The sequence below is a fragment of the Pogonomyrmex barbatus genome, unplaced genomic scaffold (genome assembly GCF_055798465.1).
Source record: "Pogonomyrmex barbatus isolate J1 unplaced genomic scaffold, ASM5579846v1 scaffold12, whole genome shotgun sequence".
In the NCBI taxonomy this organism is placed as follows: Eukaryota; Metazoa; Arthropoda; class Insecta; order Hymenoptera; family Formicidae; genus Pogonomyrmex; species Pogonomyrmex barbatus.
The window spans coordinates 1,121,831-1,149,760 of NW_028297108.1; the positions used below are offsets into that span (position 1 = coordinate 1,121,831).

At 43.5% G+C, this 27,930-nt stretch overlaps 1 protein-coding gene across 4 annotated transcripts in view; it reads right to left on the reverse strand.

Moving 5' to 3' along the window:
• Positions 1 to 27,930, reverse strand: part of LOC105425642 (uncharacterized) — an 86,938-nt gene that overhangs the window by 38,818 nt on the left and 20,190 nt on the right. Inside the window, exons 6-7 of one of the 4 annotated variants that reach the window (XR_016138128.1) lie at positions 27,428 to 27,585; positions 26,835 to 27,142 (exon numbers count right to left, since the gene is read on the reverse strand). The exons of 2 other annotated variants lie outside the window; for them this stretch is intronic. Coding sequence is in view for 1 of the 2 variants with exons in the window: in XM_089071716.1 (XP_088927842.1) it covers positions 27,556 to 27,585 (30 nt within the window). In the remaining variant the exon portion in view is untranslated. Of the gene's footprint in view, positions 1 to 26,834; positions 27,586 to 27,930 lie in introns of those variants that run through there. One more of the 4 variants, XM_089071716.1, reaches the window with a different exon arrangement.

The window sequence follows — 27,930 nt, forward strand, 5'->3', positions numbered from 1 at the left end:
CGCGCAAGAGAGAGAGAGAGAGAGAGAGAGAGAGAGAGAGAGAGAGAGTCGAGAGGAGCGGTATATGTGTTCGACGCGTGCATACCAGTGTGTACGCGTGCGTGTAGCTTGTAGCTACAAGCGCGATCATATGGGTTACGCATACGTGTCGGGATACTAATGCTAATCCCAACCATAGATTACGGAACGGGCGGCGACGATCGACCGGAACTGTCGCCGTCATGGAATTTCCACGCGCGACTCCTAGTTTCTAGCTTTCCGCGGTAGCTTCCAGCAAGCGAGAGCGCAGTCAGCATCATGTGGATCTAATCTCTTTCATCTCATTCGGAGTTGGATTCCCCGGCAAAGGAATACATACCTCATAAACGGACGTAATTATGAAAAATATCATAACGATGTAATCTTTTTTTCGCACGGCGAATTATCGGTACGCTCTTTTAAATACAAAAACGATAGATAAGGGATTGATAACTCTTTATAAAGATAATTTCTAATGGCAGATTAATAAAAGTTTCATTAAAATAAAAATAAAAAGATTATTTGAGAGAATCATGCGCGCTGATGTGGAGAAACATAAAATTTTCTACCTTAATCGGCTCGTGTCGACTGATTTGGTAAAAGCACGGTAACGAACTCGTTGCGGTAATAAAGTGGCACTTGTCGACCAATTCGACGATAGGGGAAAGAAAAAAACAATCAACTTCGAGACCGAAGCCAGGTCGCCGTCCCATTTATATCAATTCTATTCATTGCCGCTTTTAACCTAGTACTCGCATAATCAGTGGTTCTCATCGTCGACATTTTTTCTACAAAAGGCAACAGAGTACATCCCCTTCAATTCCTCAAAATAAAGACGGACAAATGACGACAGTTTCGAAAATCGAATAAATAAGTCTTAGAGTCTGCGTATAATTTTAAAACGGGAAATTTTAACGCTCGACGCTTAAGTTTCGTATTATCGATTACTTGTGCCACCACAAAAGAATGTTTCGGAGGACGGAATTTCAGATATGGCACACATTCACACGCGACCAATATACATATACACGCAACATCGACAGGCGGCCTCCACGTTTTACACGGAGTAAATTTGGTCGCACCGGCAGCGCGCACCGTGGGAAGGCAGGTGAAACGGTGCGACGTAACGGACCTATCGGTTTCATTGATTCTTTTTTTTTCTTTCTTTCTCCTTCTCGAGGCAATTATACCGACCTCCAAGGCAAGCGCGTTCGCGCGCGCGCGCGCGCGCGAGCGTTATTTCTCTCTGACGATCGCCGCGCGTGGATCGCTCGTAAAACGCGAACCGCCACGACGATTCCGGCGGTGGCTTTCACGATCGTGATGATCTCGTCGGTCCAGCCTGCACGCGCACGCACGATCCTCTCAAATTTTCATCTTAATTAAAGCGCACCACTGGACCACACCGCGCGATCGACGACCACTTTCGCTTTCGCGTTTCTTTCCGTTCGTTCCGCGCTCCCATCCAAGACCTCGCCTTGTGGCTTCGTATCGAAAAATCCGGATATCCGCTCGCGTCTCATCGCGCATATTAGTCCCCCTCAATTTGGAAATCAAATGAATTTTTGTACGAGGCGCGGCGACGGATGCGTAAAAGATCGCGCGCGACGTGAAAAAAAATTGTCACGGTCGTGAAAGCGTAAGGAAATTGAATTCATTAATCCTTGATAGGATTATGCAAAAATGGGAGCAGTTATGACAAGCCATTTATTATGCGGCGGGGTGGATGTGTGTTATTTTTCTTAGCTCTATCTTTCTCTGTATCCGGTTGAAGCGAGCTTATAGAGAAATACGCCATCGCGGCGAGGCACGTAATATGAATCTTCATTAATAATGTCGAAATGGCAGGTCTCAGCGCGACGTCGTAAAACGGCCGGATAAATGCAAACGTCTGTTGCACGTATCTGCTTATTAGCAGAGGCATATACATGTAAATTTCTTCGAGAATGATCAGAAGTTCCTTTCGCAGCGAGAAACAAAAAAATAAGATAAAATAAAAATAGGAGACACAAAGTTGCGTACATTGGCGCAGCCGCAGGGTGACGAAAATCAAATTGAATATCATCGTTGCAGCTTAATCTATCAAAGTGATTCACGCGCGACAGCACGAGCGACTTAATTTTCGCCCGAGGTTGCTCGCGCATTGTAATACCCCAAAATGGACGCGGCGAGCTAATTAAGTCGGACGTAAAGAAAGATAACGTTTCATAATGAAGGTGGATTTTTTGCCTATTTTTCGAGCGCCGTCGTCTCCCCTCTCGCCGTCCCGACGCCGCGCCGGGGAAGATTTTACGCTCGACAAGCTCTCGGGGGGGAAAAAAAAGGTCGTCCGAGTGTACCAGAGAGAGCAGTGGGTTTAAAACGTTGCAAGTGCCGTACCGGATATGAGGGACGCGAAGAGGAACGGAGAGGAGGGAGGAAGGCGCGCGCGGACCGGAAATGGCCGCCCTTAACCCGGCGCGATCAAAAACTGGTTTCGCCAGACACACGAAAGCGCCGCCGAGAGATGAGGGAAGCGAAGAAAAAAAAGTGAGAAACGGAGAGAGGAAGGGAGAGGGGGGAGAGAGAGAGAGAGAGCACACTTCCACCACCGCGCCGCCTTCCTTCCTACTGCTCTCTCGTCGGTAAATAACGGATAATTTCGCTCTCGAATAAATCGAGAGAGGCAAAAGTTTCGGCGTTAAAAAACGTTTAAGCCGTTGCAATATTTTAAGGGAACCGCGGAGAAACTTTAATGCAGTTAATCCGGAGTGACTTCCGCGAAATACGGCCCTAGGAATTCACGTTGCGACGCACCGCGCGGTTTTCTTCCCCGCACAAACGATAGGGTGGTTTCCATGGTTAAAGCAATTACAAGAAATAAGTTGCAAATATTAGTTTATCGGATATAATGTTTTAGTAAAAAAAAAGGAAAAAAAAAAGGAAAAAAATTTCAATAAAGAAAAGATGTACAAGCATGAAAACTTCATTTCGAATGAAAATATGTACAAGTATGAAAAGTAACAGAGAGAGAGAGAGAGAGAGAGTTTGTTATATATATTTTTTTAATTCAACACGAAAAAAATACTGAAATATTTAAAAATTCGATCAGATACAAGTCTAAAAATAATTTTGTCAGGCCATTAAAACATTTAGATGGAATTGATGATTAAAATTGATACTAAAATATAAAAAATTTTTACACTATTATCAAAATGCTTAAGCGTTTTATAATAATTAATAAAGTAATAATTTTAATGAATCAACCAGATTATTTTCAGATTTATATATGGTCATATTTTTCAGACATTCTAGCAATTCGTTCTTTCGTGAAGTTATATTACTAATTTGATATAATTACGTAATAACGTTTTTCAATTAGGACAACATTTAAAACGACTCAAGACTTCGAATTTGCAACGCAACCCTATAATTCCGATTCCATCGATTAGTCATTATTAGACGTTTTATTTTCTTAGAGGCGGCAATTAAGGCGAATTGATGACGAAGATACTGAAATAATGGACCGACAGCTGTCGATCTAACACAGCGTAAATGCGTGACCTACTCGATCTCATTTGTCTCGTAACGCTTTGCGTCATTAAATACGTCTTTTGCTCGGCATATCGCGAGAGGCATAATTACAATACTTTTGTACCGTTAGCATTAATAAGTTCGTCCGATCGTGCCGGTCCCAAAGGCCGGCAAGATGAAAAAGAGGTCGCCCAGTCAAGAATAAGTAATTACAGATCGCGTCGTTAGATCTAATGCCGATATTCTAAAAATGAACTGCTAAATTAGATTCCTTTGTACCGCAATAATGTTACAAGCTTCTGACACTTAATTGACGCATAATCGCACCTCATAATTGAGTTAGAAAACGATGAAGCAGCATCGAGCATAGTGTATCGCGACACAAAATGAGATTAACAATTCAATTAAATTTCCATTAATTGTCACCGACGCGATAAATTCATGTCGTTGCGATCGGTATATCTTCAAAATCGGTTCACAAGAAAAAATTCTATTTTTAACAGGCCATACTGAAGAGCATTAAATAAACTGAATTCGATATTCCATAGAATAATCCTACTTAAATGGAGAAAATCCAAGGGACGGATGGGCAGATTAAATTTACAGTCGCAGGTCGAAAAGGAGAACCGCTGCGAACAGTCCATAAGCCAGAGAGGATCTAGCGGCTGTGTGTAGACTGTACTGAAATAATGTACAGTGCCGTACAAAACGCGGCAAGTTGGCGAGAGGGGAACGCAGGGAAACGGGGAGGGGGAGGAGCGACTCCGTCTCCCTTCCTCCGTGCGTCGCCTCTCCGCCTCTCCGCCGCCCGTGTCCCTCGCCCTCGCCGTCAGGGTAACAATGGTGTGCAAAGGAGATTAACAAACAGAATAAGCTAACGCATAATCGCATTATTTCTAGCTAAGCCGCATTTAAATTAGATAGAAATTCCATTTAACGAAACAATGCGGGGATGATGAGTCACTTCGCCGTATACGCGTTGACTCGCACAACGTCGGAGTAGACATTGTCCTCCCTCTCCCGCTCGACTGCAGTCTCGACATTCCCGGCGTGATTCCTCCTCCCCCCCCCCCCGGCCATGCCTCCCCCTTCTCGGGGAGGGCCGCGCGCGAATTTCTGATTTCGCGAAATTCTTACAAGCCGGTGTTATCGCGTCCGCGAGTTCCGTGCGCGCGCGCGCGCGAGTGTGAGTCTCTCGTCGGAATTTCCAGCGCGTATATTTTGGCAACGGTATATCCTGCTCTCATAGAGAGAGAAAGAGAGAGAGAGAGAGAGAGAGAGAGAGAGAGGGCATGCGAAAGAGATGAAAGATCACCGTCCAGGCGTCCTCGTCGGATCTTCCTTTATTCCCGACTAACGCTCTCGCAGATCCGACATGATCGGAGAGGCTTAGGGTCGTCATTATTCTTATTTTTTAAACAATAAGAGACCCACTTAAGGGACTTCGCCGGCGACGGTACGTCCAACCGATGTGGACAGGCGCGGAAAAACGGATGGGTTCACGCCGTGAAACTAGAGCGGGCAATATTAGTCGATAGCGCGAGAGAAAAAGGGTACGCTATCTCGACAGGATGTAGGATTTATCCTATCTCTCCGCAGCGCACGGGACGATACCGTCTCCGTTTCAGTTTTGTTTCGGAGAGGTCGATATTCGCGCGTCTTTTGACCTATCGGTTTTGGAAAAGGTAATCCGAAACAATAATGCAACTCGACTCGCCTCGACCGCCCTCTGACATTCGAGGACTCGATATTAGGTCTCAAGCCGTCGTTTATTCAAATCAGCTCGAAAGTTAGCGCGTACGTAATCAATTTCAATCGACGTGTGTGGATCGCGAGGTCCTGCGACATTCTCGCGTAAAAGGTCGCCATCGCCGGCGACCAATTTCGCGGGAAGTTTGTCGCGCGCGCCGGCTCGTAAAAATTTCCAGAGGACCCTGTACAGTCGAGGAAGGGCGCAAAAAGAGCGAGCCGAGCGGCGAGCGGACGAGCCCGCCCACGTGAGGGCGGCCATATCCGTGACGTAATCCTGACGTCACTACCCCGCACGCTCCGCCGAATGCACGGAGAAAATCGTAAAACGTGTACGGTCCCTCCAATCCGTCCCGCCGCCATCCAATCCTATTCACGACTGACGCGCAATCCGCTTTGGAGAGAAAACGTCTTTTCCCTCTGACGTCGGCCGGAAACTCGGGGGGGATTTAGATTTTCCGCGAAGAATTCCGCTTGTGCCTCTTCCTCACGGGAGGATACGATTTTTCGTGCGCTCTCTTCCTCCCGTTGTATCGCGCAGACATCGGGAGATATCGTACAGATTAAATTACATCGGATGCGAACGCAATCGTATTTCGACAAGTCAGAAGTACCGAGTTTGCATTGCTACGGACTCGAGCACGAAATAATTATATCGAAATAAAGATGAGGTGACATTTTGCTGGCAGGAATCTATTAAGGATGTGTTATATCTATTTTTATAATTTTATATTTACGAAAAAAAATTATAAAAATTTACTAATTATTCTAAATCACATTTAAAAATAATACAATATAATTTAATGACGACTTAGAACCTAAATAAAAAATTATTTAAATAAATAAATAGAAATGGTCTAATAGTGGTTTAATGAAAATGTAAAAAATAATGACAAAAATCTGAATTTTGTTATATAAGCATTCAAAATAATTTATCTAAAATTTCATTACGATGCACAGAGTTGGTTAGTTGTTCTATAAATAAAAATTTTTACTTGTAATCACTTCATTTGTACTTTTAATAAAAATTAAATTTTAATATAACATAAAAATTTATATTTAAATCACTTTTGATCCAGATTTTAAAAATCGAACGCGCAAAAAATTTTTTGTATTACTTTTGAATGGAATTTAGAATAACTATAATTTTTCATAAATTTTTCATCGTAAATAAAAATAGATATAATATATCCTTAAGGAGAAAAACAATTATTGATTATCCGGAGTTAAACAACCGTTGATTTTCCAGATTATTAATGGCAATCGATAATCGCGTCTTCTTGCCTCGTCTTCTTGCTTCGAAATCGGGGCGCGATTCGTTCAATGAGATCAGTAGACAGAAATAATTTTCATGTAAATAAATAGCCTGTGTACTAAATATCCTTATTCTAACCATTCTTTTTGAAATATTCATGTTTCTTGTAGGGGTTTCTCTTTTCGTACCAAAAATATATTATTTGTGCAGGAGCCATTTAATTCCCACCCGCAGGTAAATTCCAAAAATAATTTTAGGAAGAATCCCCCCCTTCCTCCCCTCATCCTCCAAGTAATCGGATCGGTGAATGAGGGAATCCCACGATCTTTTACCTGAGGACCACCGCCCACGATCGACTGGTAGGCCGATTGAAAGACGCTGCCCAACTGCGTGAGACCCTCGTCCTCTATCTGGAACATTATGTCCGCCCCCGGCGAGCCGTTGTTGTTGAGATTATTGTTGTTGCCCATCAGCTTCTCCGTGCTGCCGACGTCCGAGCGGAGCATCGTGTTGGACTGCATACTCACGCGAGCGAGATAATCGGCACGACCGGGAACGCGACACGTGCGTGCGTGGCTCGCGCGGATCCGCGAAAGCGAGCGAGGTTCGTGCGCGCGCGCGCGCGCGCGCGGCGCGATAGATCGCGCGTCACGGAGAACGCGCTCCGATGTCAAACCCTAACGACGTCGGCGTTTTGCGGCGAATGGTCCCGCGCCGTTGTCATCGTCGCTAAGGGAATCGCGGGGAGGTCGCGTCGCGTCGCGTCGCGTCGTCACGTGATGGGGATCCGTTTCGCGGGGTTCGCGGGGGCTCGGAAACGATCGTAAGCGGTACGGAGTCGCGTCCCTGTCAGGTCGAACATACCACGCACTTGTTACGATTCCGCGAGGATGCGCGCGGGAAGAAAGGAGCTGAGCGCGAAACGGAGTGATGTGCACGCGGGAGAGAAAAGAGCGAGGAAACGCGGAGGGAGGAGAAGACGCGCGACACGCGCCGGAAGCCTCCCGAGTATCTTATCGCCGGCTGTCGATATCGTTGTCCGATCTTCGTCCCCTTGGAGAATTCACGCGCGGAGTCATCAGCGCGCCGTGTCGCGCGCTCGTCGCACAGGAGGGGGGCACGGGAACGTCGCGGAAGCGTCGTGCACGCGCATCAGGATGCACCCGCGTGCGATAGTCGCTGTTGCTCCACCAGCTGCATAACGTCGGGGGTCGTCGTTTTTTTTGAGGTTAGGACGCGACAACACGCGAGAGAACCCGTCCAGCGATGATGATGGTGATGGTGGTGGTGGTGACGGTATGGTGGTAGTAGTAGTGGTGGTGGTGCTGCTGCTGGCTGCTGGCTGCTGGCTGCTGGCTGCTGGCGGTGGCGGCGGCGACGGCGGCGCGTCCTATCGCGCGCACCGCATTTCCTTCGGCCCGCGGGCGAGTACACGTAGCGACGATCGCAAGTAAACGGGCGACGCGATCCACTGTGGGTATCCGCGGATTCACTGATCGCGATGCGAACCGCGTTGCGGAGGAAAAACGGCGGAATCAAGAGCGAGCGCGTGAAAAGACCCTCTCACTACGAGACACGCGACGAGACTGACGCGTCGCGGTCGCGAGGGGAGGCGATCGCTACGGCTCCCTCTTCCATCCTCCGCCGCGAAGGGTTCCCATCCCTTCCCCTTGATGCTCCGCGCGCGGACCCCCCACTCCGCGCGCCATCGCTGCCGTACGCTCGTTCGTTCGCCTCCCTCTTCCTCCCCTCGGCCGCTCGCCAACTCACTACGCTCGTTCGCTCACTCGCTCGTTCGTTCACTCCACGACGACGATTTCTTTCGCGCTCCCTTGAGCGCTCCATTCTCGCAGGAAGCAACCCCTAACGCGGGGCCACCGTTTTTGCCTGCAGAGAGGCAGACGTTCGTGTACACGGAGGACACGGACGCGAGCGCGAGTGTGGGTGGCTCTCCCTTTCTTTCTTCCTCTCTCGCTCCTTTTCTCTTGTGTCCGCGGACTATGCACTATGCCGAAAACATCGGCCCACTTGTTGAGTCGGAAAGAGAGCGAGCGAGGAGAGCAAGACGGAGCCCCGGAGAACGGGAGCGTGTGGGTGGATGGATGCGTGCGTGCGTGCGTGCGCGCGTGCGTGCGTGCGTGCGTGAGTGAGTATATATGTACGCGCGCGGAAAAGTGGCGTACGAGATAAAAAGCTTCGCGCGCCGCTAACGACGGACAGACAAAGAGGGTCGGCCCCCGTGGATGAGGACGCGCCACTACGACGCGGTCGATCTCTGTGACGAGAGTCGGTCTGCGTCTCTTCTCTGTCTCCGATTGTCATACATCGCTCGGAATATACGGACATGCCGACCGCGAAATTTCCCACAACAATGCCTTTGATGTCTCGATACGAGAAAAAAACCAATAATATAGAATACATCTCCTGCAATTGATCAAATCACTGTTTAAATCTAGACAGAGACATTGATACCAAAAGTGAGACGCGGTACAATCGTCAAATTAGTCGCAATATACATATTGTAACCACCAATTTCACGACTGTGCCGCGTCTCATTCTGGCATCACTACAGAGAGATGCCAAAAAGTATGTTTTACATAAAACACGATTGAAAATTATGATTGATGCCATACTTTTTTTTTTTGAATCTACTCCGAGATACGCAAATTGACATATGCACCGGATTCGTGCACGCGTAAAGCGGAAGCTACGTCGACGGCAGAAATTTCACGGCGCGTCTCGTTGTAACGAGTCTCATTGCGAGTTTCTTCGAAACTGTCCGATCTCTCGCCGACGCCCAGTTAATTAAAAGCTCGGCGCGAGCCTCGTCGCTGTATAATGGATCGTCGGCGAATTTTAAGGTGGCGTGCTTAACTTTTGCGCGAAGTTAAATGGCGTTGTTTACCGCGCCCGGCGAAGTTTAATGATATCGCGGCCGAGAATATCTTCATTTCGCGCAGAGAGCCCGGCGGGGAACGAGGAGCGGGGAAGCCCCATAAACGACCGCGCGCGATTTCGGAAAATCTGTCAGGGAGGGGGACAAACGAGATATCTCGTGGCGCCAAAGGTGCCTCGTTAGTCGGATATTCGTGAGTAATTTTAGTGTCGTACCCACGCGACTGGCCGAAGGTTTATAATTACCTAACCTCACCCGACCCAATCTAACCCACTTGGCAAACGGGCGAGAGTTCCAGTTTTCCTCTCACCGAACGTCGGATACGACGGACGAGGCTCGTTTGAAACAGAAAAAAACAAAAAATGAGAAGAAAAGCCGATCGACCGGGAATTGTCGACGAGCCTCCAATTAATATCTGACCCGGGGCTTTTCTCGGGCTTTAACGACGCGATACGATCGTTTATGAGCGAACGATTATGACGATTGTAAGCCGGTGATTAAATTCCGATGGCAGAAATGGCATAATATAAGTATTTACGTTTATATACGCGGTTAAATAGTCCGCCGTTACAATGTAGCGACGATTGACATCAATTGCGGACGGCCGCTTTATTGAAGACACTTGATCTCATTTCGATTCGAAGATACGAGCGTGCGAGCGAGCGAACGAACAACATTAACTTTTATAACACAGGTTAATCGGCATTTTATTAGAGTAAAGGGAAAACGCGTGCATTCGTCTTAATTTTCTTCGTAAATCTCAGTTGTAAAAACGCGCAGCGTTTATTAAAAAGTAGATTCACTAAACGTGGCGAAATGTGAATATAACAAGATATTTGAAAAGTGACAAAGTGCGAACACACTTGTCTGTCGCCGCGATGAGTCGACAGACAATCAACACACAGGAAACGGTCAAAATAAATGACCATCCTGTCGAAACTGTTTGGTGCAATAAAGAAGTTTTCGCTATTTTAAAGCTGATCATGACAGTAAAATGATGTAAAACGACAACCGGTAACGTCAACGTGTACACTTTGGGCTTTGTACCTGCCTTTCAAAATATTTTTAGGAGCTACGAGAAAACTCCATCTCTCCTAACGATAATGACCCAACTAGGACTTAGCAACTATTAATTTCGAAACCCTCGTCAAAATTATATCACAAACTGATCGTTAAGGCGCTTGATCGTTTTTAAACGTTGAACCAATTGTTTCACCCCGCGCAATTTTCGATGGCTTTTTCTCTCTCAAAAATTCACAGAATATAATATATTGTCGTGTGACAATGGCGCTTTAACCGAATATAAACAAAAATAGAGACTACAAAAAATAAAAAAATCTTTGTATCTCTCTATAAATGTTTATTTAAAAAAAAAAAAAAAAAAAAACTTCTTTAATTTCTATAAATTTCTTGCTATCACAATAAGAGCAGTAGAAGGCGAAATATGAAATTCTGCGATAGCGGAGCGAGTTATTCCGAAAATATATACTAATAAGATAAACAAGTAACCGTTTCGGGTACTGTATTTCTCCATGACAAATAATGACACAATTTAATTAAATAATTACGCAACGTTCGCGTTTATTGAGTCGCTGATAAGGAGAGGACGCGCAGCAACTCGTGTATCGATCATCGCGAGGGCGGCCTATCTCTCCTGCGAGTTTTGGCGACCGACGTGTCTCCGACGGGTAATGCGACGCATTTGAGAATTTCACAATGAAGCTGCGAGGACCACGAGAAATCCTTGTGATACCCCGTGATGTCTACCGTCGATACAGTCGACGTAAGTCTTGAAAGCTACTTGCCGTGCCGTGCGACTTAACTCGAGATCGATGGCATATGGTGTTCTCAGGTCGGATAGCGAAGCGTTTTGTCTATCGCTGAACCGATCCGGATGATAGTAAAGAGAGAAAATACGCGCAAAGAAAATATTTCTCAGAAACCTAACCTTTTGCGCGATTTTTTTTCTCATGTCTACGGAAGACATGCTCGATTCCTTTCTTCTTCACATTTATAGAGGAAAATTAAAAGAGATTAATACGCCATGTTAACGTTTAAATATTAAGGTACATTTCTACCACTGAGTAATTATCTTATTTTCAGCTTAATTTTATTACATTTTATCTTTCTTATTTCTAAGAAGTAGAAAAAGATAAAGAGTTGGTTAAATTTTGAGGAGATTAAAGTTAATTTGCGTTGCTAAAATATGAAAAATATAAATATAAATGATTAGTAAGTATATATATATATATATAAAAGTGTGTGTGTGTGTGTGTGTGTGTGTGTGTGTGTGTGTTATATGTATATAGATCGTGTCGAATAGATACTTGGTAAATTCATAGTATTATACGATCGAGCGGGATTTTAGATGTTTTTTATTTCTAATTATCTTTGAATATATAAATAATTAAATTCACTTTATAGCGCGAACAACTTTTTTTCTTAATCCCACTGCACTGCTTCGCGAAGAAACGCGTGAATAATTAATAGAAAAAGAAAAAAAGAGGAAAAGACAAGATGTTGCCTCGAAGCGTTTCGTCATTGGACAGCTAACAAATAATTAGGTAACCTCGTCTGGCCAACTGTGTAAACTGCGCCTCCTCCTCGGCAACGCGTCCCCGCTCTTTTTACACCTTATCAGGTCGCGTAAAGACGACGAAGCGAATAAAGGGACAGGAAGAGAGGACGATGGAGAGGAAGAGAGGAGAAGATCCGAGAGAGAAGTAGAGATGAAGAAAGGTGGAGAAGAGTCGTCGACCCGGACGCCTCTTCTTCTCTTCTTTGCGCTCCGTTGTCCCCGCCGCACGATCCCCCTTTCGAGAGAGCGTGAAAAAAATAATAAGATCGTGGCTGTCGGAGGTCGATTCTCCTCGTCTACTGCTCCGTTCCTCCCGCGACGCGCACGGGGAACACGACAAAAACGTCAACCGGCAAGAAAACGGAACTCGGTGTCTCCGCGTCGTCGGCAGCGTCGCTGGGACGATGCGGCGTTTGTGCGCTCAGAAACCATAACTGGTATCATTATACGATATGCATCAAATGATGCAGCCGGAGCAAAATCTCTAAGTCATCCGTACAAAAAATTAATTGCACATAAGAAAAATCATGCAGCATCTGCGATCCAGTTATAGTTTGAGATCGGTCGTAAAGTATCCTTCTCACATTGCGAATCGATTTTTCCTATTTTTCAATTTGTAAGAATGAAACTTGCAAAAATGAAGATAATAATAATATTCAATCAATTAGTACGGAAATCATTAAAAATCATATCAAAAAATGTCGGAAATAATTACACTTATATGTATGATAATCTTTATGTAGCGAAAGAAAAGTGAAACGGTGATACTTCGTCGAAAGGTAAATGCAGTAAAAAGCAGTAGACGAAGCAAAACCTCCGCGAGAAACCGATTTAATTTCCCCCGACACAACCCTTTCGTGGATATCGTGTCCGAGGGTGAATGGCTAAAAGGTAATAGTTAATAACAGCGCAGCTGAAAGGGGGATCCGGTAATCCTCTTCTAATTTCTAAAACAAAGAGAGTCGCGGATCGTAGCACGCCAACGGAAGCGGGAGAAGGAGACAGAAGAAGAAAGGGAGAAAGAGACAGAGGGAGGGAGAGACGAACGAGAGAGTCGAAGGAAGCGCGAGAGAGAGAGGGAGAGAGAAAGAGAAACGTTCTCTCGTAGAGGCAAAGCTGAGATCCTGGATTCGGTGGGTTTCGAAGGGGCGAAGGAGAAGGGTGAGCGGGTGGTAGAAGGAGAACTGAAATTGGGATGGGAAGGTGGGAGGGGAGCAGGGTTCCACCCTGGAACACATTAACTGCAGGGCGACGGGGTATATAGGGGTGGGTTGGGGCCGCACCACTGGCGTAAGCCGAACGGAAAACGAAATCGTTCTCGGGAGCGTAGCTACGACGAGTAGCTACGGCTTAATTCTGACCTCTTGTTAACCAAGTGGCGTAATGGAAGTAACACCCCGTACGCTTTCACAGAGTACTTCCTCCGGAAATTATCGGACTTAATGCGGTGGGTGAAATTCTGCCCTGGGAATTATTCTGCTCTATCTCCAATACTCTAATATCGTAAATGTGACAAATCCAAAACGGCAATTTTTTTCCTGAGAATTTGCTGTAGAATTTGAGCAAATGATTGTAATTGACTCAAAATCTGATCGCAAATACCTACATTGTAAGATATCTCTGTAATAATAATATTAAGATAAATATCATTTTCACAAATGTAAAATAGTTATTTAAAATTTATTTATATAAACTATAAATTTATTTATGTGTGACGAATTAATAAAATTAATTCAGCAGATTTTTCTCGCACGATCATGCGGAATCTCCGAAGAGTCTCGGCCTATCATTACCAAGCTTGCCACGTGTAATCCTTCAAATTAATTCCATTCAATTTCCTCGAGGACGAGGACGGACGCGAGCAGAAACGAGTGTTCTTGTGTTGTAAGATTCGCAAGATTAATCCCGATTAGCCTTAATCGAGGCTGGATAGCGGTGTATTTTCTTGTCAATCGATTTGTCCAAATATAGATCAGCTAACGAATCTCGATCACTGTCGCAGCGACGTGGCAACAGACTCACATACTAATGTATACGGAGAAAGACAAAAAAAAAGAAGACGAAAGCCGAATGCCATATCGAGAGAGACGTATCTCATTTGCTCGCAGCGTATTATTTTTTTTTTTATCACGCATCCCATTTATATTCGAAGTACTCAACTCATCGATTCTAGATAGTCCCCGATAGTCGACAATATTGTAAAAAGATCATGCGTAATCCTCTTTTTGTCATTTTTTTATTTCAACTTTTGTATCACTCTCTCCTTCTAGTTAAACAATTTTGTGCCAATAATCACAAACTATGAAAATTCTGTTACTAAATTTAATACTGCTAGCTATTAAAAAATAGTTCACATTACATGCTTAAATCAATATATAATTTTTACAAAAAAAAATATCTTTTAAGTTATCTATACCTATTAAAAGTTTAAGTTAGTCATTGGTCGAATAGGAAAATAATTCACAGAAAATGAGCCGCGTTATATCAAGATCTTGATATAACAGCAAAGCGCGCCAACTCCTACGCCAATGCGAGACACTGAACGAGGGGCGGCAGGAGCACTAGTAGCGTAGTTAGGGGTGGCTCGGTAGGGATGCTTTAGGGTGAGATTTAGTACCAACCTCCGTCGCTTAGTCTACCCATCCTGTGTATAGTGTACGTAGTGCATGTCCCAAGAGTCGAACTATAGTCGATACTCGGGAGAGAAATACCAAACCACCACGAAACGCTATCCACGACGATTCATATCAGTCTTCGCTTGATGATACAGTCATAGTCTCTCGCAAACGGAAGTAATATCGCAGCGAGGAAGTCATCGATATGTAACGAGGAGGTATAACTCGTCGCCGGGATGGATCCATCAGTTTTCGCCAATTCGTCCCTCGCCGATTCACGATTATGTCAACGACACACCAAAGGCGCCTCCGCGTGTCCTAAATTATTAAACGCGCTCGACACGCGTTAACTCACGGTGACTAAAACCGCGCGACGTTTAGGCGAGACGTTATCCGTCGTGCCGGGTTCGCCCCACTTACTGTTATCTTATATGGCAGTACTTAGGGTGCATTACCCGAATACGAAGGTACCGAGCCCCGAAATTTCTATTAGTTCGAGCGAGCGGGAGAAGGAGGAGGAAGGAAACCACTTCACGAAATGGGACCCTTAAGTTACCGAGGGGGAGAGCGACGCGAAAGAATCCCGGGACAACTTCCTGCGGCTCGATATATACGCGCCGGAGCCCTTCGGCGTTACCAGGGCCAGGGCTCGTATCTCTGTCCCTTTCGAGAACCCCCGATTGTTACTAAAACATATCCCCGCTCTTGTAATATCGCTACGTCCTACAAGGATCAACGGTATATCTTAACAGGCGCATTACATTTTCGTCTCAAACAAATTTCCCGCACGTATGGAAATTTATTTTTATCAAATTATCGAACTACGTTTTCTCTTTTGTGTATAAACGTGGAAGGTAAACAGGATAAGGTAAAGAGAAAAAAATTGACTAATGATAAAATGCATTTTAATACAATCGTTGACGTAAAAATTTCTTAACAATTTCTTATTTATGCATTAAGATAATACTAATATTTTTATGGACGTTTTCGAGAAATATCCTGTTTTTCCGCTCACTTATTCTCGTAGCACTTCTGACTAGACTGAAGGATTCACACGGATGTTTGGCCAACGTCTTCCGTAACGGTAGTCGTTCCGAGACTCCAAAAGACAACTCTGGGGCACTCCGGAGGGATAGAACGAGGGATTGTAGCTCGTTTCGTGAGTGAGGTTTCTGCGGAAGGAGAAGGAAGGAAGAAGTGGAGTAAGGGGGCGGGTATCCTCGAAGAGAATCCTCCGGGGCAGAGGGGGAGGCACAAGAGTCAAGTAAACTCAAGAACGGCGGCCTCTTTCATCCCCAAAACTTCAAAAGCCGTAGGAGAGAGCGGCTTCGCTCTCTAGTTGCGCCATATGCTACTCTACGAGAGTAGGGTTTTCCCTCCTTTTTCTCTCGCAGTCATTTGCGATAATAAAATTCTAATCAGTTTTCCCTGAATACCGCAAGGATAGTTTTCAAGGGCCTCGTAGGCGTGACACCGCGCGTCGATGGGAAAGAATGAGGGAAGAATGAGACCGCGTAACCTCGTCTGGAGCTCGAAGTTAATTATAAGGATACAGGTCGAAGAATGGAAACGGTATTTTCTGGGTCATTGACCCAAATATAACGCCCATGTCTGGTACTTAACGAGACGAAAACGTCGATCCCAGAGAAATTTTCAAGGCGTAAAGAAATAACCTCGTGACGTTGATATAAATTTATTTGACGGGAAACGCCTCTCCAGAGAGAAATGCCGAGCGCGTAAAAATATTGATTTTCGAATTCTTTCAGCTGAGATCCGTCCTCACATTAGAATCGATTAGATCGTTAACGTAACGTAACGCGATGTGTGCGAAAGGAAATTAAACACGTAATAATACGTAACGCAAATGCAGTTACGAGGGAAAGATTTAAGAGACGCGGCATCCCTTAAGTACACGTCGAAACAGATAATATAAGCTCGCTACAGGGTGCACGGTTTGTTTGCTCTGAGGGCTGTTTGCACACACGATCTCGCGGCTTTCCGTCGGCACGAAACCTCCCAAAGGGGGGTGGATCGCTTCATCCCCGCGGGTCTGTTCATCATGTATATACGATTTTCAGAACGACCTGTACCTTTCCGCCCCAGGCCTGTTGGTTTTATGCTCCGGCGGAGCTGTCATTTTATATTTTCCGACGGATTATAACCTGCGAAGCCGTGTCAGTCGAAGGGAGTCGAATTTTACGATTGCTGAAATCTTAATTACTCACGACTATCTACAGCTATTAAAATTTATATCAACGCTCTCCCCCCCTCCATTACGAAATAATCTATATTTTTTATTTCTATTCGTTTGATTGTAAATATTGGATAGAATTTTAGCGAGGATGTTATTTCGATCGAAGAAAATTTAGTCGTTGGCGCGTATAAATGCAACTTTGCGAAACTCTGTATCATCTACATTTACATGCACAAAGTATAACAAACGCATTTATCTAGAACTCATTGAAATTCCAACATGCCGTACGAATACACACTCACAGACGATCGAGCCTGGCGTAATACAAATAATTCGCTTCATGTAACAGAGGCTTTGCATAATCTCGCAGGCTCCGAGGCTAAGATCTGAGGTCGGTATTATCGCGGAAGATTGCCGGCGAATTTTCGATAACGTCTGGTCAGACAGCCGACAAATCATTGTTAGCCACCGAGGGGTAGTAGCTCCGGGGGAGACGATGGCGTAAGAGCGCTATCCTCGAATTTCACAGCCCGCTACGCCACAAATGAAGCACACTTGGGTGGTGCTCGATTTAGCTCGTATCATCCCGCACCCTCGACTGAGCTCTACGCATCGAGCAAACACCGCCACGCATGTAGAACAAACATACACACACGCGACTTCGTGTACACGGTCAATGAAGAGATATATGAATGTACTGGCAATAGATCGAAATCTTCGCACGCCTCGACTGCTCGCGAAAAAAGAAAACACAAGAGCCTATCCCACCCCCTGGGAAAAATCATTTTCATCGTACGTTCCTTAATATTTAAAGTTTACAACTCTACGAATTATTTTTACTTTAAGTTATCAAAAAGATATAATAAAATTGATTACCTGAATTATATTTTAAGCTTTGTGTATTCATAATTGTCAATTTTTCTTTGTTAAATATAACATCAAATATAATGTAAGGGTAAAATATTCATAAAACATTGATAAATCCTTTCGTATAGAAATATATACATTGATACGAACAAGCGGGTAGAGAAGATCGGAATGGGAGAATCCGTTTAGTGTCATTGATATGTTAATTGGCTCAGAGTTCTCACCGCGGTCGTTAATCCCCCATGAAAACGATCGCGGGATACACGACGAATACCCACTAGAGTAGAAAACCCCCGCGTATGAGGCACGTGACCCTTCGAAGGGCGGCGGTAGATAGTGGCCACTCGAAATTTCGTGCTAGTCGAAAGTAATAGATTAATCGTACGCGTCGGTGGCCGATGAAAGGGCGGTAAAAGTGGACGGGATCATTAAATATTGTACGCGCCATGAAAAACGCAGCCATCCATAGGACCGGCCGTATGTGCCACTTTCCAACCCTTCGCACAACAAACGTCTCGCGTGGCGCGATGATATCTCTTAATGTCCCCCTTAATGTACCGCAAAAAATTCTCATTCGTGTCTTCAGCAAGTATGTCATTCGTACTAACACAAATGTTGATACAATAAGAATTTTTTCTTCCGTTAAGGTTGTATTATATGATGCCTATTTTTATTTACAATGAAAGAATCATGAAAAAATTATATATTATTTTAAATCGCATTTAAAAATAATACAAGAAATTTTGCAGCGGTTTAGGACTTGGATTAAAAATTATTTAAATGTACTTTAAAATGTAATTAAGAAATAGTGACAAAATTTCAGTTTTTTTTTATATATAAGTACATATTCAAAATGATTTATATAGTTTCATTGCGATGTAGAGATTAGTTAAATTTTTATTTACAGCATTACATTAATTTCTGCATTGCAACGAAACTTTATATAAATCATCTTGAATATTTAAAATATTTATATTATAAAATTGAGATTTTTGTCATTTCTTATTCACATTTTCATTAGAACACATTTCTACTTATTTATTTATATAATTTTTAATCCAGAAAAATTTTGCTCAATTTTTTGTATTACTTTTATATATAATTTAAAATAATCTACAAATTTTTCATAATATTTTCATTATAAATATTATGAAAAACTTATAGATTATAAAAATAGGTGTAATATAACCTTAAGTTAATTGATCGAGAAATTAAATTAAATCTGTAGGTTGCTATTAAATGGTTATCTAAAATATATTCTATTTAATTGTGAATGATTACTTCAAAATTGAAAGAAAACTCAGCGTGCAGGTTCGACGGCTTCGATAAACAAAAATAATTTTACAGATTATTCGCGAAAGCTCCTTTTTTCATTCATTATAAAGGTGGTCCATTATGATTGCGAGGAAAATCCTTTTCCATCCCGGCGAGCTAGTAATTATTATTGATACATTCCCGGTAATAATCTCGACGACCCAATTAATACTATCGGCATACCGATAAGCGCAGTTGCGATACACGCAATAATTTATCGCGATAATCCCACAATGACCGTAAACTATCGCTCACGCGTGCATTTTGGTCGGCTTGCACGGTATTTCGCATACTCCGTGGCTCAACAACGGTCGCCGATGTATGGTACATCGCTGTAATCTGTAACTGCTACAATAGGCTATCCTTCCGTATTAGAATAAAATTCACTTCGGTGCGTAATGAGGCATTGACAAACGGCGCGAGGCGAGTTATCTGAAATTGTGCTTTCGCGCGAAACGGAGAATCGATAAAAAGATTTATTAATAGAACTTACGTAATCATTAACGGTTCCTGTCGCAAGGTACCTGATTAATTAATGGATTACACACACACACACACACGCGCGCGCGCGCGCGCGCGCGCACACACACACACACATACACACATACAATCCACTAATATATAATCCATATACCAATCCATTAACTATATATATTATTTATTAACAGATTATATATATATATATATATATATATATGTGTGTGTATATATATATATATATATATATGTATGCCTGCTTAAATCAATAAGTCGTTACATTATTAGAATTATTAGAATTATTAAATGTGATCAAACTTTAGAAACGCAAAAATACACGCATACATACACGTAATACAAACATTAGAGAATTATTTACGATCGTCTGAAGATAATCTCTGTAATTCGACGAAGCTTAATGAAAGTTCTTTTGACGTAAAACAAAATCTCATTATCTTCTCTTAACGAATCGTTTTCCCACGATACGTTTCTATACAGCGCGGCGACGAATTAATTCGTGTGGACAAACAATAGCAACCGTACCGTGATACCATCGTGCTCGAAGGCAGAAAATATGTGTATAGATCGCATCCCGCGGTCTCTCTCTCTCTCTCTCTTCCTCTCTGGCTCTTCACCCGATCTCGCCGCCCCAACGACCACCGTCAGCCCGTCGGCCGGATGGTTTACCCGGTGTAAGTCGACAACTCACTCCATAAACCCGAGGCGCTCTGTGTACTCTGTACACTGCGGCGAGTTTGCACGAGACGCGCGCGCGCGCGCGCGCGCGTGCGAGAAGGACGAGATGAGTGACGGAAAAGCTGCGATAATAGCAAGAGTCGCGTGAGCGCAGTAATTTCGCTATTAAAGGACTCACGTCTGCAAAGGGACTGAAATGTCAGCTGGAAAAAATGCTGACGTCGGAAACGATTGATTTAACATCTACCTAGAAGGAGGGACCTACGGTAATTGAAATTACGTATTTAAAGATTATTTGCAGATGCGACGTGAAACCGGAATCGGTATCCCCGCGAGCGACGATAGAGGAATCTATATCTCGCAGATACCTCGGACAGCTATAATTTTCTGAAACGTAACGGTACCTTCTGCGAAAAAAAGAAAGAAAGAAAAAAAAAAGATATCGATTCGCTCGCCACGCTCTGTAATATAACACAATTATGACTTTGTGCGAAATAACGAGTGTCCGCGCGCGCAGCGTTTACCGTATGTATCTCGCGTGCCGTTGCAACCTCCCGAATCGGAATGCGAATGACGTACTCTCCCCGCAATTTACAAGTAAAAAAAAAAAGAAAAAAAATGATTACACGCGAATATATTTCTCTGCGAGGCCGACCAAAACCTCGCACGCGTTATGAAGTGACTCAACTTCAGCGTGCCAAACTCGGTAGAAAAAGTCTCGTATCTCTTAAATATCATTAGAATGTGTTTCTCTCTCTCTCTCTCTCTCTCTCTCTCTCTCTCTCTCTCTCTCGTCGTACCGGAGAAGTTTTCCAGTCGTTTTAATTTCGCAACGTAGAATTGGAGCAAATTAAGAGAATGCCTAAACAATCGACTTAGTATATTTCTACATTTGCATTCTTCGTATGTTACGCGTTCACTCAGGAAATAATTTTTATCACACACAGTGACATATACGGCCCATTGTAATCGCAACGGTTACAGTTAGTCTCTACCTAACCGGTAATAAAATTGTCAGTGTATCTAGAGGGAAAGAGCGCGCACGTGCCGCCGCGGAAGTCGGTAGAAGGAAAAATGGAAAGAAGGATGAGATCGAAGCACAAAAGGATCCAATGGACAATGCCACACGACACGAACCACTTACCGATTCCGATAAGGGGCCGGCCGATTGATCGCGAAACGCATTTCTCACATGCATCTCGTACGGTTTCAACACGCGAAATTACGACCTCGGCACGGCCACTACCGTGACGAAATACGCGCTATTACGGAAATAAAAAAATAAAAAGAAAAAAAAAAGGTCGGATTTCTCTCAGCGCGGGCGCGCGCGCCCGCGAACGCTACTCGCGTTACGTCACCCGCTATTTCCGATAATAGCGCGTGAAGGCGACGAAAAGGCAGTACTAAATCTCTCCGCGGGCAGTGATAGCCGTTTAATTTAACGGCATAACTCGCAATGGAAACGCGAAGGAAAGGTACGCTACGGTAAATCTGTACGCACAACGTCCATTTTACATTTCATACAAATTACGAACTTGTCATTCCTCCTCGGGTTTACTTTCTCCGACTCGAAGGCGTCCCTCTCGCTTCCTCGTGTGCGAAAGAAACGCGAGGTAAAACCCGAGTGCAAACAAGTGCAACGCGGCACGCAGAGGGGGGGGGGAGGGGGGATGAAGTAGCGTGCGCCACGCGAAAGGACCGGAGCAAGGCAAGAGGAGGAGAAAGAGGACGGGAGAGGAACGGCGGTGGTCGGGCGAGAGGGCACACTGTGCAGAGAGGAGAGGTAGGTATTCGTTGGTGTGCCACCAGCAACAGGTGCCCGTCAAACAACGTTCAGCCAACGTCTCTAGCAGCGAGCCGCTTCTCTCTTTCCGCCCCGCGTTCTCTTCCTCTTCTTTCTCCTTCTTCCGCCGGGCTCTCGCCTCGCACGCGATTCTCGATAATTGATTCGCTGACGAGACAGGACATACTCCTGTCGGATCCGCGCGCCCGATACAACCCACGGAAAGAGATCCCGGGGTGTGCTATTTGTCTCGACGTCGTGTTTCACGCTCGATAAATCTCGCTCTCGGCCACTGATAAATAATTCCCCGCGCATCGCGCGCGGCTTCGTGCGTATTACGCAATCATCGCGATTATCTTCTCCCGCTGCGAACGAGTTGCGAAGTCGCCGGGGAATAAAATTGGCAATGAAATCCTCTCGCTTCGAGAGAATGTTAAACGCAGATATCCCGTTACACATATGTAATATCTCTAAACCTACTTACGAGCCGCCTTTCCTCGACGCCTCTCCTCGATCAATCTCAAATTAATTTTCCTAAAATTATTTCCTGTTCAGTATTCAAAGTTTCGCAAATCGATTAGAAACATGGGAACGGAAGCACGCCCGAGTTCTATCTCTAAACTCTAACTTGAGAAAAGACAGATGACTCGAAATTTAATTAGTAAAATGTCTTTTCTCTCTCCACATTTTTATCGTTGAAGATCGATACGTAAAATGGGAAGTCACTTTTCCATTTTTCGTGCGTGCATTAAGCGACCTTCAAAAGGCTAGAATCTATAATTTAAGAGTCTCTTCGGAGAATGCATGTAACATCGAAAGAATCAGCCTTGTAATCTCATAAAGGGCGGGAAGCCCTCGGAGCGTCGGACTTTACGGCGCCTCTCAAACAGGGCTCAACTTTGTTTTCGAGATGGGCGCAACCGATTATTATAAAGCACGAGGTGCGCGATTAAATAAATGATATGGCATTCCTCTCTCCGTCGCGACGTCAGCGAGAAAACATCGATATCGACAAAATTCACCGATCCAAAAACCAAAATTTGATGGTTGCGCCCCTGAAATCTACTTCTGAGAATCGCTTATTTTATTGAAAAAAAAAAATCTTTGATATTGCCTCAAGAAATTCGTTTGATGGTAACTTGTTTCCATCAGCCTGAACATTTCACTTTTTAGTAAAGTTACAATAGAAATTTCCAATTCCAATTGTTCTTGTTAATTTTTATTGTTATAGAATCATTTACTATTTTATGTTTATGATTTAACGAAAAATTGCGGATGTGAAATCTCTCTTGCCGGATTAACATTTATACCGAACGAGAGGTGGAGAAGAGGACGACGTAAGACGTAATCTTTCATCGAGAACTTCATGGAAGGCGAGGGTAATAAAATGCGATCGAAATTTGCTGCGTAATTAAACGTACGAAACGCTCCGTCGGCGTGATCAGAGAGGGAAAGAGTTAAGGGACTTATTCATTAATTAATAAGTGAACGGCGCATTTCCCCCCTCAATTTTCATCAAAGATATTTTCGTTTTGTGTGTTGAGAGATGAAAACAAGAGTAAATACCCGGAAATCATGGATCTTACGAGGCAATTAAACGTAAAACCTGCAATTTGACTTTAAAAAAGCGGCGTATTTAAAAACTCCTTAATTACTTCACCAACCGATATGTTCGCAAAGTGGACGCAAATGGCCGGATATTAAACGCCATATCAAAGCATGTTGCGTCGAGAAGAGTGATAAGAGTCTCTAATAATAAGTACAGATCATGCGAGAAAGTAGCAAAAACTATAATAAAATCATCCTCTCCATCTCTATGATTAAGAAATAAAAGATGGAATTTATCAGCCCTATTTGATACAAAACGAGCTACACAGTGTGAATAATCCTTCACTTTGCGTGTATTTTATATATATATATATATATATCTAATGATACACACGCAAGAGAGACGCGTAAAAACTTAAAAATACCACCAATTATGGTTATTCGAAACAAACACCTGCCCTCCGGTAAAACCAGTATTGCTTATTGCAAAATTAACTCGGATCTGCCTCAGTACACATCGCAACGAATGCGTGTATGCCACGCGCATCAAATAAGTATATGAACACACCGAGTATACAACACACCACTTCGCATCGGAGATTCACCTCGCGTTCTCCTCGAGCGCAAATAATAAGTCCTCCGGCAGGAGATGCCGGAATCTCGCGAGAAGACGCGTGCGAACGTGGACCATAAGGGCAACGCGCGAAGATATGCACGATGCCATACGATATCGGCCGTATCGAATGTGCTTAATGCCGTGTAGGAAAAGAAAGAAAGAAAAAAAAAAAGCGGTCCATCGCGCCACCACCCAGGGAAACGGGCGGCGAGCGACGGCGCATGTAAATTCGTGCCACTTACACGGCAGCCATCGGATCGGCTCGGAGGCCGAGAGGCTCCCAGGAAATTCCACGAAGCCACGAATTAGTGTGAAACCATCGGTACGCCCGGGGGCCGGGCGCGATGCACGACTATACACCGTCCATAGACCGGTACGGAAGGTCCTCGGAAGGGAAGGGGGGGCTGACCCCGACTGCCGCCGCCGCCGCCGCCGCCGTCGCCGCTGCTGCTGCTGCTGCTGCACGGTCTGGTGACCGCAGCACGCGACACCATATGGTCTGCCGTGACCTCCGTGCACACACAAACACGAAGGGGCCTCGGCTCTTCGTGAAACCCCCGAAAAAGACTCGTGGAATTGCGGGGAAACCGAATCGGTTGCCGGTGCACCATCCTCGAGTGTACGCCCCTTGCCGGAGGATTGCCCCCTTCGGGTAACGCGACGAAAATTCGTATGACGCGGACCCCCGAAACTCTCCCCGGAGAAACAAGAACAATGTAACGCGGATGCACAGAGTGCCACCGGAACCACCGGATGTGGTTCTTTCAGAACCGAAGATACCGTCGCCCGGATTAAGAAAAAGCGGTTGCTTTGATGTTAACTGTTACCGAGACTCCCTTGCTTTTGTTGACAAGAGACGAGCAATTTTCACATGTCAGCGTTAGTACGAGAAATTTAATCGACTTCCTCGTCTTTTTTTTTTCAGATGTTTGAACTTTTAGAAAATTCCTCGCTGTGGAAAAAAAAATCCGATTTGCAAAATCTACGATTGAGAGTTCACTCGGCGATTCTCTGGTATAGATTCACTCCAATAGCCAGGATACGATCAAACGCAGTGAACACGTTGATTACGGGAGTCAGTGACCCGTTGTCGGTCCGAAAATTACGAGGCGGACCGCGGGGCGGCCCTTCGACGGCACGGAGGGTTATTTATTCCCTTCGGAAACGGCGCGAAATGTTTTTTTTAACACTGCCACCGGCGGCGATGACGACGGGCGCACGTTCGAGAGGGCTCGGAAAGGGAGGGGGGGGAGGGGGGCGAACGCGGGGACAGCGGACGGTGCTAACGATAAGTGAAATTCCCGTAGGAGCCACTTGGGACGGCGGTTACAGCACCCTCGAGAATGCCGTCGATGCCTATATCCTAATAGAAACGTAATCGCGTAGTTTTGCCCGCTGAATAAATTATCGCTAGGGCTTATACGAAACGAGGGATCGCCGTATCCGCGTTTAGATTAGCGACGATCTTCGCCGTTGGGACACTCGTGGATTTATTTCACTCCCGACACGACTTCGCCCCCTTATTTATTATCGTTTCCATCTCCGCGACATCATGATAACATCGCGATAACAGAAGTGACCTTGCTCTTGTCAAATAATTATAAAGATTAATTGTTTTTACATTGTAGCATCTTCGGAATTATACCAATATTGAGAATAATAATTCGAAATAGCTAATTGTATGACAAATGGAGCGATATAAATAATTCGGCAAATAACCTTACTTGAATAATCGACGGAGAGACTTATTTTCTTTTGTATTTTGCTGTGACATCTCCGAATTTATTCGGCAGAAAGAAACGACGAGGAACCTTGACGATCCTACGATTTATCCGTTAATAAATCAGTTAAATGGATATATCGAGAGGATTTACACAGCTGGTGGCGTGTTTGATCACGTCGGAAGACAATTTGCTTCTTTTTGAGCAAAAGTCACGCAAAGCGAACGACAAATATTGAATTTGTTACGATCGATCGATATTATACCCGTTTGCAAAAAACCGAAAGTTTTCTCACTCTCTATCTCTCCCTCTTTCTCTCCCCTTTACAGGAACGCGTATGTACGTCATTTACAAGCTGTGGCGACTCGCTGGTTAACACGAGACTCTAAACAACAAATTTGACGCGCCAGTGCGACTCGATTGTTGTTTAATTTCGCGGATCCTTGTTTACGCGAGATGAAATATTGAATTACAAACTGTCGCCTGTAATCATACTCCCTCGCGATTGTAATGGGTATCGGATTTTCAATGTATGTATATGCGTCTCTTTATACAGACAGCCTGTTAACTATTCCCCCAGATGTATAAAACGTACAGATGTGTAAAAAGATACAAGTTTGATTTTATTACTTCATTATAATCGATTATTCCCTTATTACACATCGGTATTTCACAATTCTACTACGATAATTCTGGCGATTTTCATTAAAATTCTAACAATTTCAAGTAATTTAACAAAAAGCTAATACAAAAACGATATCGCAATAATTTTCGAGTTATATACGTTGTTGATCAATGGTATCACGTAAAAAAGTTTATATGTTAATGTCATAAAATAAATATATAATATTTAAAAAAAAAAAAATAAACCCTTTCCTTTCAAATATACATTTTTATAAACTGCCATAAAAATGTATTTATATATTAAATATTTTGTCACGCGGATAAATAATTATTTCTGTAACAAATAATGACTAATTAGTGAGACACTTACCTCATGACTGTTCTGCCAACGCTCAATCCCTTCCTGGACCTCCTCCTCCTCTTACTACTTTTTTGTTTCTTTATACGACACTCAAGTAAAATTCATTCGTAAAAATATAATTAATTACAATTGTACTTCGTACGATTGTAATTAATTATATTTTCATGAATAAAAATCTTTCAATGTTTATTATACGCGTTATATATTTTGTAATTAAATTCAAAAATAATTCAAAAATAATTTCGGTAATTTCACTCCGACATCGCACGATACAACACGCTTAGTGAAATCCACATATTACTTCGGTGGGTCTCAATCTAAAAATAGTAAACGAATTTAGGTCATTAAAAAATTTAAACCGCGATGTGAAATAAATTCGAATTCGAGCAGCGATGAGGAAATAATTATACTGCCCGTAAGTAAATTATTCATAATTTCTACATTCTATCGTTTCATCCACCGCTGTAAGGAGATAAATAATATTAGGAGCGCTAGCTTCAATGAATAACCGTTATTTCTTTATGCGAATTATTAATTGCGGAAGTAAAATGATACGCGCTAAGTATTGGTAGAAATCGCATTGAAAGTCCTTTGATACTCACACAAGAGATAATAATACGACACATGGAACGACCCATGCGACACTGCTAGCAGGCTCGAGTCTCACTGCGCAAATGTAAACAAGACGACCGCATCACACACAGTAAACTATACGTCGCAAAAACGAGTGTCAAGCGGTATGTGCCAAATGATCATCTATCTATGAAATATAAAGTATCTATTATAAAATAAACACACTATTTTCTTCCTCGTGCCTTCAATGTATTTTTATGAATTATTACGCATCGAGTCTAACTTTACAAAATAAAATGCGCCTTTGTCTCGATCAATAGAATATTTATGTCAATTGATTTATCATTACTTTCTGAATTTTTCCGAAAGAAATATAATAATGTAATCTTATTAAATAAATATGTAAATATGTAAACATTAAAATATACTAATATGTAAATTTTATGTGATACCATTGGCTAATTTTAATCGTATATAATTCAAAAATTATTGATTAATTGAATTCTCATTGAACATTTCTGATTATAAATTC